The sequence below is a fragment of the Maniola jurtina genome, chromosome 15, assembly GCF_905333055.1.
Source record: "Maniola jurtina chromosome 15, ilManJurt1.1, whole genome shotgun sequence".
NCBI lineage: Eukaryota > Metazoa > Arthropoda > Insecta > Lepidoptera > Nymphalidae > Maniola > Maniola jurtina.
Window position 1 is genome coordinate 7,834,228 of NC_060043.1, and position 12,168 is coordinate 7,846,395.

Consider the following 12,168-nt stretch of genomic DNA (forward strand, 5'->3'; position numbering starts at 1 on the left):
CTTTAGTTTGCGTCAGTCAATAATCGGTAAGGCGTTAGAACACGCGAATCATTGTTATCATCGTTCTAATTTGCTTCATCTGTTCTTATTCATATTCATATTTTGTTTAAGCTACGTAATTATATATAATATAAATACGGGTACCAATCTGTAATAAAATTAAGTTAGTGTTAAGTTACAAAGCCTATTTTATTTAGCTTTTTTATACTTTTAGAGATTTATATGCGTTTTGAAATAAAATGTGTGTAAAAAGACTAAATCAAAGGACAAAGTGCAAAGTGCAAAATAATTAACTTGTCTCGCAGTTTTTATGTATTTTGATGGTGACAGTTTTTACTCTAAGTGAACATGGCGCCATCAAGCGGCGGCCGCGAATACTTTTGCAGTACACGTCCAAATCGCCGGAGCGTGCCAACCCTAGTTTTAAGAGCTTTAGCTACTCGGTAAGAGATGGCGCTGTTAGTCTCTAATTTTAATTCTGAAAGTTTCAAGTCTATTAGACTACAGGCCCATGTTTAAAAATGGGTGGGTCATATGAACCACCAGGTGACGTATACAGGACGATATAAGAGCATAAAATAATAAGTTTCAGCACTATGCCGTCACTTGTAAGCTGTCCAACAGAGTGCTGGTGAGAATTGAAAAGTGCAGGTAGAGTGAGTACATTTTGGTCATATATTTTTGTACGGCATATTTACCATCGATAGATCCATGAAAAATAATAAGAAAGCGCGCAGTGCCGTAAAAAAATGGTGCGCCACAAAGTCAGTAAATGTTTTGATTTTCTGACAATTTCCGGGGTAAATTTGGTCATTTAATTCTGTACGGCACTAGTTTCATACTGTTTCAATACAGCCTCTAATCCATTATTCCGCAACGCCGTACAAAAATCATGCGACAAGGGGAAAAAATTGAGGGTAGCAACCCCCTCTCTTTCCGTGGTCCGGGGGGTGATTTGAAACAACATAAAATTAATTTATTTTGAAAGTGTTTTATGCATAGATAATATTTTTTTACATGCCGTACATTTTCGTTGGTCCAAAGGTTTGTAGGGGATGTGGATATTATATACACACCCGTTCACTTCAGTTAGACGGCATAGTGATTTTATCATATTATCAATTGTTCTCTTCAAAAATATGTTAATGCCGTACAGTATCAGATGGCCATAAAGTACTACCCTTAAAATGGTAGCGTCATTTTCATCAGCCTAAAAGATATGGTCTGCATTAAAATGTACGGCATAATTTTTTCCTAATTTATTTATCTTAATACTATTTAAAACAAGGGAAAAGCGTAGAAAATTGCTATATTTTATTAATCTATGAATATTTAAACTTTTGCAATAATTTGAAAAATTTCAGTTTTTGTATTTATCTATAATTTTTTTTAGAACAGTTTCTTTTGAACGGCAATACTATATAACAATAGTATTTTACACTATCATGTTAAAAAAAAAGTTGCCATACAGAGTCAAATGATTTTACAGCTTTAAAAATTAAGTATACCATGAAATTAAGATAATTATTGATACACATTCAAATGAACACTAATTTTTTTACGGCATTATTTTTAATAGTACTTTTGAGTGCTAGATAATGTTTTGGAACCAAAGCCGTACTTTCTCAAATCACCCCCCGGACCACGGAAAGAGAGGGGGTTGCTACCCTCAATTTTTTCCCCTTGTCGCATGATTTTTGTACGGCGTTGCGGAATAATGGATTAGAGGCTGTATTGAAACAGTATGAAACTAGTGCCGTACAGAATTAAATGACCAAATTTACCCCGGAAATTGTCAGAAAATCAAAACATTTACTGACTTTGTGGCGCACCATTTTTTTACGGCACTGCGCGCTTTCTTATTATTTTTCATGGATCTATCGATGGTAAAAATGCCGTACAAAAATATATGACCAAAATGTACTCACTCTACCTGCACTTTTCAATTCTCACCAGCACTCTGTTGGACAGCTTACAAGTGACGGCATAGTGCTGAAACTTATTATTTTATGCTCTTATATCGTCCTGTATACGTCACCTGGTGGTTCATATGACCCACCCATTTTTAAACATGGGCCTGTAGTCTATATTGGAAAAGCACACACACAGATTTTCTTATTACAAATAGGTATTTATATTATTAACTATTTTAAAAACTAAAATCTCACATTGTTTTTTCGCAGGCCGAGCCGGGGGAAACGATAGCTACAACCAAAGAAGGTAAGGTTTTATTAATTTTTTTAATGAATAATTTTTCCTTGACCAATTTCAAAATTTATTAAGGTGCGTGTACACTCAAGGCAAGCGTTAGCAATTTTATTGTTTTCTTTTATTGGTCGGTGGTCGGAAAGGTAGTTACAGCGGTAGATAAATGCATACTTACCTACAATTTAATACTTGAAAAGCAAAATAACATAGTGATACTATATTAAAGTGATATTATACATTTTAAGAACGCACTTGCCATATTTTGCTTTATGTGTCAACTGTGTAATCTGAGCAAATTGAACCTATTTTTATGAAAGTTATATTATTATACATTTTCAGAGGAATGGGTGACTCGTAAAACGAGTGAAGTAACGACCACACGACAGATCGCGACTCACGTCAAGCGCGAGCTTGTGCTGGAAGACGGCCGCATCCTCCAGGACTCCGGGCCAAAGATATCTACCTCCGTCAATGAGGATACACACACCACAAACTATCAACAAACTGAAGTACGTACCTAACACGACACGAGAGATTATTTAGGGGGTGGTCATCCTCATCGTCATGACAAGCCTTCACTGGCCCACTACTGAGGACGGGTAGGTACGACTCACGTCAAGCGGGAACTTGTGCTGGAAGACAGCCGCATACTCCAGGACCCAAAGATATCTACCTCCGTCAACGAGGATTCGCACACCACAAACTATCAACAAACTGAAGTACGTACCAAACAGACACGAGAGGTTATTTAGGGGGGTGGTAATCCTCATCGTTATGACAAGCCTTCGCTGGCCCACTACTGAGGACGGGTAGGTACGACTCACGTCAAGAGGGAACTAGTGCTGGAAGACAGCCGCATACTCCAGGACCCAAAGATATCTACCTCCGTCAACGAGGATACGCACACCACAAACTATCAAAAACTGAACTACGTAACTACAGACCTAATATTTCATTTTACTAAAAAGAAACCGTAATATGTTGTAAGTGGACAGGGAAGCACTTATCTCTGTAAGAGATCTCTACCAGTGACCTTTAATTAAATTATTGAAATGTATATTATATTTCACCTGTTTTTCTTTCACAGCACAGAATACCTGAAGATCAAAAGGGGGAGACTGAGGCTGAACAGATCAAAGGGCAGAACGCTGTACACATAGAGGGTAGGTAACATTGGAATTTAAGCTATTCGCAAAAAATCGCAAAACAATCATTATTAGTAACTAGGTACTTATTGAATAAATAATTGGTTAATCGCACAAAAAGTTAAAGTTGAACATGGTGATTTGTGCAGGACTCGTAAGTCCGGCTGAGATCCGTTTTGAGGGATCCGTATCTGAAGGGTGCCAAGGGGACCCTATAATTAAGCTTCCGCCGTCCGTCCGTCCGTCCGTCCGTTTGTTCGTCTGTCTGTCAGCGGGCTGCATATATCGTGAACCATAAAATAGGTAGAGAGTTGAAATTTTTACAGAATGTGCCGCCGCTATATCAACTAATACTAAAAAAATCAAAATGGCTGCCCTGTAAAAAATGAAAATTAAAAGTGGTATTTATTGTACGATATGGGACCCTCTAAGAATGAAGGAGTACGGATTGTCTGAAACGGCTTGTGGGGTCCTCAAATATTACGACGGAGTTCCCTCGAATTTTTAAAACCCTAAATTCACGCAAAGTGGCTAGAACCGTCTAATCAATCAATACCCATAATATTATGAATGTGACAGTGTGTTTGATTGTTGGTTTGTTGGTCTATTGGTTTGTCCTTCAGTCACGCCGCTACGGAACAACAGGTCGGCGTGATTTATGCACAGTTATAGTTAAACACCTGGAGAGTGCCAGGCAATTTTTTATCGCGGAACATCAAAGAGTCCCCACGGAATTAAAAAAAACTAAATCCACGCGGACGAATTCGCTCGCATCAGCTACTATTTTATAAAACACAATGACTTTCGCTCTTTTACAGAAATACAAGATGCACCAGACGGTTCGATTGCCCCAGCGGGCGCTAAAGTCTTGGTATCGTCCAGCGTGGTCGCGAACCCCGATGGAAAAGTGCGGGAGAGCCACGAGCGACGAGTCCTTACCAGGAACGTCACTGACAGAGTCCGGGAAACGGAGGAGAGGATACATCGAGGGGATACCACTCATGATGTGAGTACAACTTGTGCACCTTCTCCAGATAATAATATGAGGACGCACCTACAAAGAGGCTGCGGAATTTTCTTAACACCATTGTGTTAGATATCTCAGCCCATCTCTGGCCCCCTATAATAACCACGGGTCTCTGCTCAAAATGCAAAGGGTTTATTTAGGTCATAGTCCACTACGTTAACCTCACATACCTTTAAAATCATTATGGAGGCATGTATGTTTCCTCAAGATGTTTTTTCTTCAAGGTTAAAGCAAGTGATATTTGATAGCTGAAAATGCAAATGAACCCAAATATTAGAGCGTGTTTGGGATGATAAGTTCGGGCCTTGGACCAGCCGAATATTAAGCAGACTCTCAACCATTTCCCTTATGGTGTTAACCTGGTGGAAAAGACTGGCAGTGAAATGAGTGACAGGTTACTTACTAATAGAGTGAGAGAGATGGAGGCGAGAATACATCAAGAGGATACCACTCATGATGTGAGTACAACTTTTATGCATTCTTAAGTCTATCTACCTACCTAGTAGGATATACCACTGCCATTTACATCAATCTTTTTTTAGCATTCAAAACTTCTTAATCTTCCAGTTTTGATAGTAATAATCGATTGTTACCCATTTGAATTATTACAGACAATATGTTGCATTTAAGATAGAAACGTCGAAAATGCTTTATAAAATGTTTTATGGTAATAGAAGTAGGTGATATGCGATAAAAAAAAAGAAAAGAAAAACAAGTACTTCGCCGCGTTAGAACAAGTTATTCCATTAAAATCGCTACTATATCACATAAAAATATTTGCCGTCAAAGTTGACGCAATTTACGAAGGCTTTCGGTCCTGCAACGATGACGAGAGTTGTACTGAGCGCAGACCTAATACAGTCTTAGGACGAATAAAACAATGATGAATTCTAATAGCTAATCCATACTAATATTACAAATGAGAAAGTGTATCAGTCTGTTTGTCTGTCTGCTTGCTTTTCCCGGCCCAACAGCTCAACCGATTTTAATGAATTTTGGTACAGCGTTAGCTTACATCCTGGCGGTTTAGGCTACTTTTTATTCCGGAAAAGCAAAGAGTTCCCACGGAATTATAAGAACCTAAATCAACGCGGAAGAAGTCGCGGGTTCATATAGCACATAAAGTTACAGTATACGTCAGGAAAGATTACGTATTGAATTTTAGAAAGAGATAATCGGCAGCTTCGCTTTCGTGGAGCACTGTTTCTGTTGTTGAGACTGACAAGTTGGAGAAACCAAAAGCGAATATGCCAATTATCTCTGCCTAAGGATTGATTTGTACTAAATCTTTCCCGTCGGATATGAATAGAATTTTATTTCAAATTTTTTTTTGAATAGGCAAGCTACGGGTTTTTGGAAAAATCATAATAACTCCACCAACTCTATGCGGCATTGTCCTGCAAATTGTTTGGCTTACGGTTAATTCTACAGCAGTTTTTATACTAAGCAGACCCAGTTAAAAATCTGCTGCTGCTAAATCCTTCTATAGTCTTAAAATTTAAACAAATATTCAAGATGACTCATATAGTCGATATAGTTGAATTTTTGATATGAAAACTGTCTTGTCTGTTGTCTGCGTAGCCTCTTATCTCACGAGAAGACATGTTGATAGGGTGTCAAGGATCGATTCCATTCAGAGCACGCGGTATCTTGTACCCACTAATGGAGCCCTGGGAACTGAATTGTGGACTTGGCGCAACTTGTCCTGGATCCTAGGTATTTAGCGATAATGCGTTTTGCCTATTGACAGATTTAATATATGATCAAAAAGCATTTGAATTTGAGTTGTTCCTATTTAGTAGGTAATTTAAAATGACGAAAGAGTTCTTGATTTTTCTTATTACCTACTATAGCTAATGCTTGGCATGCGTTGCTCTGCCTTTTTGAGTTTTTTGATTCACGCGCCACTCATTGCACGTCGATTGGACTACATCGATGATTGGACTATGTCAGAATCCTCACACAAATTCCAGTGAGAAATGGCGATTGAAATCGAAATAATATATCAATCGTATCTTTCAAAACGGTGCTACGAAAAGTAAATTATTAGGTAGGTACCTACTCATAAGTTTGAAACTTAGCGATATTAAGTATGTGACTTGAAAAGTTGAAGTAGATTAATCTTGGACTCCTAAAGACTTGACTCTAACTTGGGGTTCCATGCTTAGATTTTAAGTTTACCTCGATTCTATCTAAGACTCGTTTAGCCAGTGTGTGAGGGCATTGATAAGCGACCTACTCAGTGTTTTAGTGCAATGGTGTAGAAACATACTTAATATGATTTCTAAGCACATAATACCTATATGATACCTATTTTAATGTAAGTTAGTGTTTCTATCAGTTTGCAGTCATAATGTAAATGTAGATACGTGTGTTTAACAGGCATTTAGATCCGTATGATCTTTAGCAGGTCGTGCAGCAAGTTCCTTGCTCATATCGGAGGTCATCTGAATCTTTTGAAGGCAAACCTGTTGCTATGATAAGGGCGACCGCATACCAGACCTAAACTGTACCTGCTAGAACAAACAATGAATGATATTATCGCAAACTGTGGAATGAATTCAGTAGGTATATCATGATTTAAACGTGGCTCATTTAAATATGTAAATCGTATTCAAACTTTTTGGTACCTTTATTGAACGTGGCTGCTAGCATCCATATTAAGTATCCAGAAGGTCCTGTATTCGATTCTAGTCGATTTTATAAAATATTACTAAATTAACTTTTGATCACGATTACGTTTGCAATAAATACATCGGTACATAATTTATAGCCTATATCTCTCGAAGATAATGTAGCTATCAATCACTGAAAGAATTTTGAAATCAGATGAGTAATTTCGGAGATTACCTCCAACATCCAAACTTAAGAATTTTATCTCATTAAGTATACCTAGAAGTATTAAAAGACTAGTGAAAACACTCAATCTAACGTTATAAATACTTTAAACCATCCTAGAAACAGTTTGCAAAAGTTTGTATTAAAAGACATGGGAATTCATGCAGACGGAGTCGCAGTAATTTGTCTAGTAAGCAAAACATGAAGAATGCTCAAGATTTATTTCCAAATAACGAATCTGATTAAACGTCGAACATGGAATTATTTTTTAACTTACAACTTTAATATACATAAATATCTGCGGTTTAAATCTTTAAAAGGCGTTTTAATTTGTAAGTGACTGGCGCCGCTTTGCCCGGTATTTTTATTTAAAAAACCTCAGCTACGTTTTACTACTGTTTACTTTTCGTATAAACTATCTCATACTTGACTTCACTAAGAATGTGTGTGTGTTTTTAGGGTTCCGTACCCGAAGAGTGCCAATGGGACCCTATAACTAAGACTCCGCCGTCCGTCCATCCGTCCGTCAGTCTGTCAGCGTGCTGTCTCTCAAGAACCATAATAGGTAGAGACCTGAAATTTTCAGAGAATGTGGATTTCTATTGTCTATTTGAAATCGCAACCATGAAAATAAAAAAATAAAAAAGTATTATTTCTTATACTTACAATGGTACGGAACCCTTTCTGTGCTAGTCCGACTCAGACTTGACCGATTTTTTAATGGTAAAATCGGGGTCCAGTATTGCTAGGCAATGATTGAAGGACAAACTAAGAAACAAACAAATAGACTTTTGCATTTGTAATATGAGTAGCGATAGTTTGGATGTAGGATCGAGTTACTAAGGTAAGGGATACGCATAAAATGGAGCAGCGTTTATTCAGATGAGCGTCCACATAAATCGATGGGATTTTGAAATTATAATTTGCACGGAGATAGATCGCCGCGGGCGCCGCGCCCACGCCGCGCCGCGCACCTAGCGGTCTGCAGTCTGCAACTAAGAAGCGCTCTAAAGTTCAAATATAGAATTGTAGATCATAAAAACCGGTCAAGTGCGAGTAGGAATCGGACGGACAGGGTTCCGCACCATCGTCTCAAACCAGTATAATAAAAATTTGTAAGTTAATGACGGACAGCGTCTAGGTATGATTTAGTAAACTAATTATTTCGGGAACACAAATCTAATTTTTTTTTGTGATGAAACTACAAATTCACGGTTTTCGGATAATGCATAATAGTTTTCATTTATCGTGCAAAATGTCGGAAAAATACCCGAGTACGGAATCCTCGGTGCGCGAGTCTGACTCGCACTTGGCCGGTTTTATTACTAGTTGATGCTTGCAATTGCATCCGCGTGGCTTTAGGTTTTTAATATAGGTAGAGATGCTACATAATATACCTAATGCCTCATAGTACACATATTAAAATTAATTGCGTACCAATAACAGGTTCAAATATTAGAGTTAGAACGCTAAAAGCTATTCTGTTTGCCTAGCAGTCCGTTTAGTGACCTCAACGGCAATTGCTTTCGCAACTACACTTGTGTAGCTTATGAAGATCCAGCTTTTGTTTGCAATACATTTGATTATTTATTAGAGAGATATAATAATAGGGAATTAAATTCTTGAAACAAACCTGTAATCAGGGTAAAATACCTAAGAATATTTGTTGATATCCTGATCATAATATTTTTGTTAGATTTGTCACCCGAAGAAAGAGAATCTCGTACGTTCGTATTTTAAAAAGTGAAGACAAAATTGTAAGTTTGTGTGTGTGATACGCAAGCGCGTAGTGGCTCAGACTACATAGATATTGGCGTAGTATTTACGCAAATTCGGGTAAAACGGCACCTACAATCATGCTTCAAAACATGCCTGCCCATTGCCAATTTCTAAAAGTCGTTGCTTTCTACCTAACTTACTCTATTACTAGCATTATTACCTATACCTTTATTATTATACCTATTTATTAATGTTATTGTGATTGTTTGCTAATTGTTTAACTTGGAAGTTATGGCTAAGTGTACTAACAATATTATGTGCCTGTCTATAACAATATTCAGTGCGACTGCAATAAGTAGAGCTTTGCATTAATTGAATGCAGTTATACAATAAAAGCGTGTCTTGTCGGTATTTTGTTAGTATTACGTGTCCAACGTAACTACTTTGTAACGGGTCAATTGAATCGATGTACTCATTATTACCTGCTAACAACATAATTTTTGCAACATAGCACATGTTGCAAAAATTATGTTGTTATGTAGGTAGTAGGTAACAAAATAATTTGGTACTTACATTCTAATTGGGTATCATTTTAAAACGACTTTCAAAAAAGGCGGAGATTCTCAATTTTGATGCGTTTTAGGGTTCCGTATCTGAAAGGTGCCAACGGGACCTTATTACCAAGCCTTTGCTGCTGTCTGTCCGTCCGTCCATCCGTCCGGCTGTCTGTCAATGGACTCTATCTCGTTAACCGTAATAGGTAGAGAGGTGAAATTTTCACAGAATATGTATAATATTTCTTTGCCGCTATAACAACGAATACCTAGTAGAAATTTGTAAAGGGCCGCCATGAAAATTAAAAAAAATTAAAAGGTGTTATTTCTTGTACAATGATATAGACATTCATGTGACAGACCGACTCGCACTTGGCCGGTTTTTGTTTTTCAATACACATAGATACGTGCAGCGATTTCCCCGAGATTTTTGAACCGACTCGCAATTTTTTTTTTACTCTGTAGAAGAGGAATAAGTAATTCTGGAATCTCAATTTCCGAATCCAACTCTTTAAAATTCTGAAGAAGGGACAGCACTCCTAAACCGTGATGATCCAGGAACTGTTGATGGTAAAATATTATTGTAAGAACCTACATCGATGTCAAAGCCAAATTTTGTTCTGTGAGTACCAAGCATAGTACTAAGTTCAATGATATTACTTATATCATTGAACTAAGTAACAGGTATAATTTTTTTAACAGTATTCAATCACACTAATATTATAAAGGAGAAAGTTTGTATGTGTGTGTGTGTGTGTGTGTGTGTGTGTGTGTGTGTATGTTTGTTACTCCTTCACGCAAAAACTACTGGACGGATTGGGCTGAAATTTAGAATGGAGATAGATTATACCCTGGATTAGCACATAGGCTACTTTTTATCCCGGAAAATCAAAGAGTTCCCACGGGAATTTTAAAAACCTACAACCTAAACCTACACGCGAACAAAGTCGCGGGTTTCAGCTAGTCATCGATAAAGCTCGCTATGCTCGGTAGGTGCGACATGTATTCGAATTCACGAGCTTTCGCATTTCAATCCACCTTTCAATCATTCAGCTATTGAGACTTCAATTTCAATGGTTAGAGCATATTTTTTGCTAAAAATAATTCAATTGGAAAAGAATTTGCAATCTCGATATCCAATCATAGAGTGAAAACGTTTATTGGAGTAATGATGAAAAAAACATTGAATAGTAATACGTACTGATTTGCCTGGCGATTGGAAATAATATCGAGCTGGTTCAGTTTATACTATACTACAGGCGTGAAGCTAAGAGTAACAAAACTGCTAAAAAAACTTAAAAGTTCTGCTCAGGATATAATTTGCTTCCAAGCACAAGCTTCAATTTGTGTTTACTGTGTAAAAATGTGTGTGACTGCTATTTCGGTGAGATTATTTTCACTATAATAAATTATTGCATAAACATAATATTATGTAGGCACCTATACTTACCTAGTTATTATTAATATTTCAGTGATTGGTGTTTGTTAATATTTAAGGAAGACAAATGCTTCTTGCAACACAGTAATTACGTCCTTAGGAAGGGCTTCAAATTATCTTGTTTATACTATTTTTTGTAAAATTAATAAAGATTTATTTATTTACTTATGGGCTGTTTTTTCCATATGCTCTCTCAATATATAGCTAACAGACACGCAAACAGACTAACAGACAAACATACATGCTCTACAGACTCTTGCGTTTATAATATTAGTATGGATATGGAATCCGTTTATTTCTACTAAATCCTCATACTAAATTAAAACAAAAACCTGTGGACGGAATTTAGACAAGATATACTAGGTGCCTACACGACGCTAATGTCATTTACTACGATTATAATGCTCGATGAGCATGAGCATCGTCCGGTACAATAATTTAAGAGTTCTAGATACAATCTACAAGGCACGCTGTACACAAGAATCCTTGTGATCAAGCCAGATTCAATTCTAGATAGGTCGAACAAGGTGATGCTAGGAAAAATTATCCCTTCGTCCATGTTCTTTGGCAAACTCTTGAAATATATACAACGCTGGATATAAATATTCATAAAGCTTGAAATATTTGCTACGTATAACTTTATGGAAGTTAAGATTGATTTTATTATATTCTATTAGCATAAATGCAGTCAGAGGTGTCTTGCAGAGGGATACAAAGATTGGTGAACATAGTAAAGTTTGTGTGCACTTTCTAGAATGTTGTAGGTAGTGGAGTAGGTAGGTAGGTAGGTGCTTAGGTAAGCAATATATGTAGAAGATAATAATATTATATTGAGATCTAAACGCTGATAGGTCTAAGTTTTTTAAAGAGAAATTGATGTAACGGATAAGCGAGATAAATTAGTACAAAGGTGACGTGTAAAATATATAACCTCAACGTATAATTTTATGGAAGTAAAGATTGATTTTTATTAGGATAAAAGCAAGCCGAGGTATTTCGTAGACAGTTACAATGATTAGTGTACGTAATTAAGATAAGTTTTGTATCTTGTTGGAAATAATTTTGTGATTTAACTATACATACTATTATACTATGGATGCAGAAATGTGCGAAGCTTAGTAACTGATAATATCGCATAGGCACTCATTAAGAGAAGATAAAATTATAATAATTATGTCGACGTGAAAACAAAACAATCCATCGTTCATGTCCACCAATGGTACCAATTCAAATGGTACA

General features: G+C 36.8%; 1 protein-coding gene across 5 annotated transcripts in view; it reads left to right on the forward strand.

The window, feature by feature from the left end:
* LOC123872588 overlaps nt 1–12,168 on the forward strand; it is a 111,433-nt gene that overhangs the window by 34,385 nt on the left and 64,880 nt on the right. For 2 of the 5 annotated variants that reach the window (XM_045916947.1, XM_045916950.1), the window contains exons 2-6: nt 215–443; nt 2,184–2,220; nt 2,548–2,717; nt 3,296–3,371; nt 4,172–4,359. In XM_045916947.1, the coding sequence (XP_045772903.1) occupies nt 321–443; nt 2,184–2,220; nt 2,548–2,717; nt 3,296–3,371; nt 4,172–4,359 (594 nt within the window). In that variant the 5' untranslated portion in view covers nt 215–320. Of the gene's footprint in view, nt 1–197; nt 444–2,183; nt 2,221–2,547; nt 2,718–3,295; nt 3,372–4,171; nt 4,360–12,168 lie in introns of all 5 variants that reach the window. The other 3 variants (XM_045916946.1, XM_045916948.1, XM_045916951.1) reach the window with 3 other exon arrangements.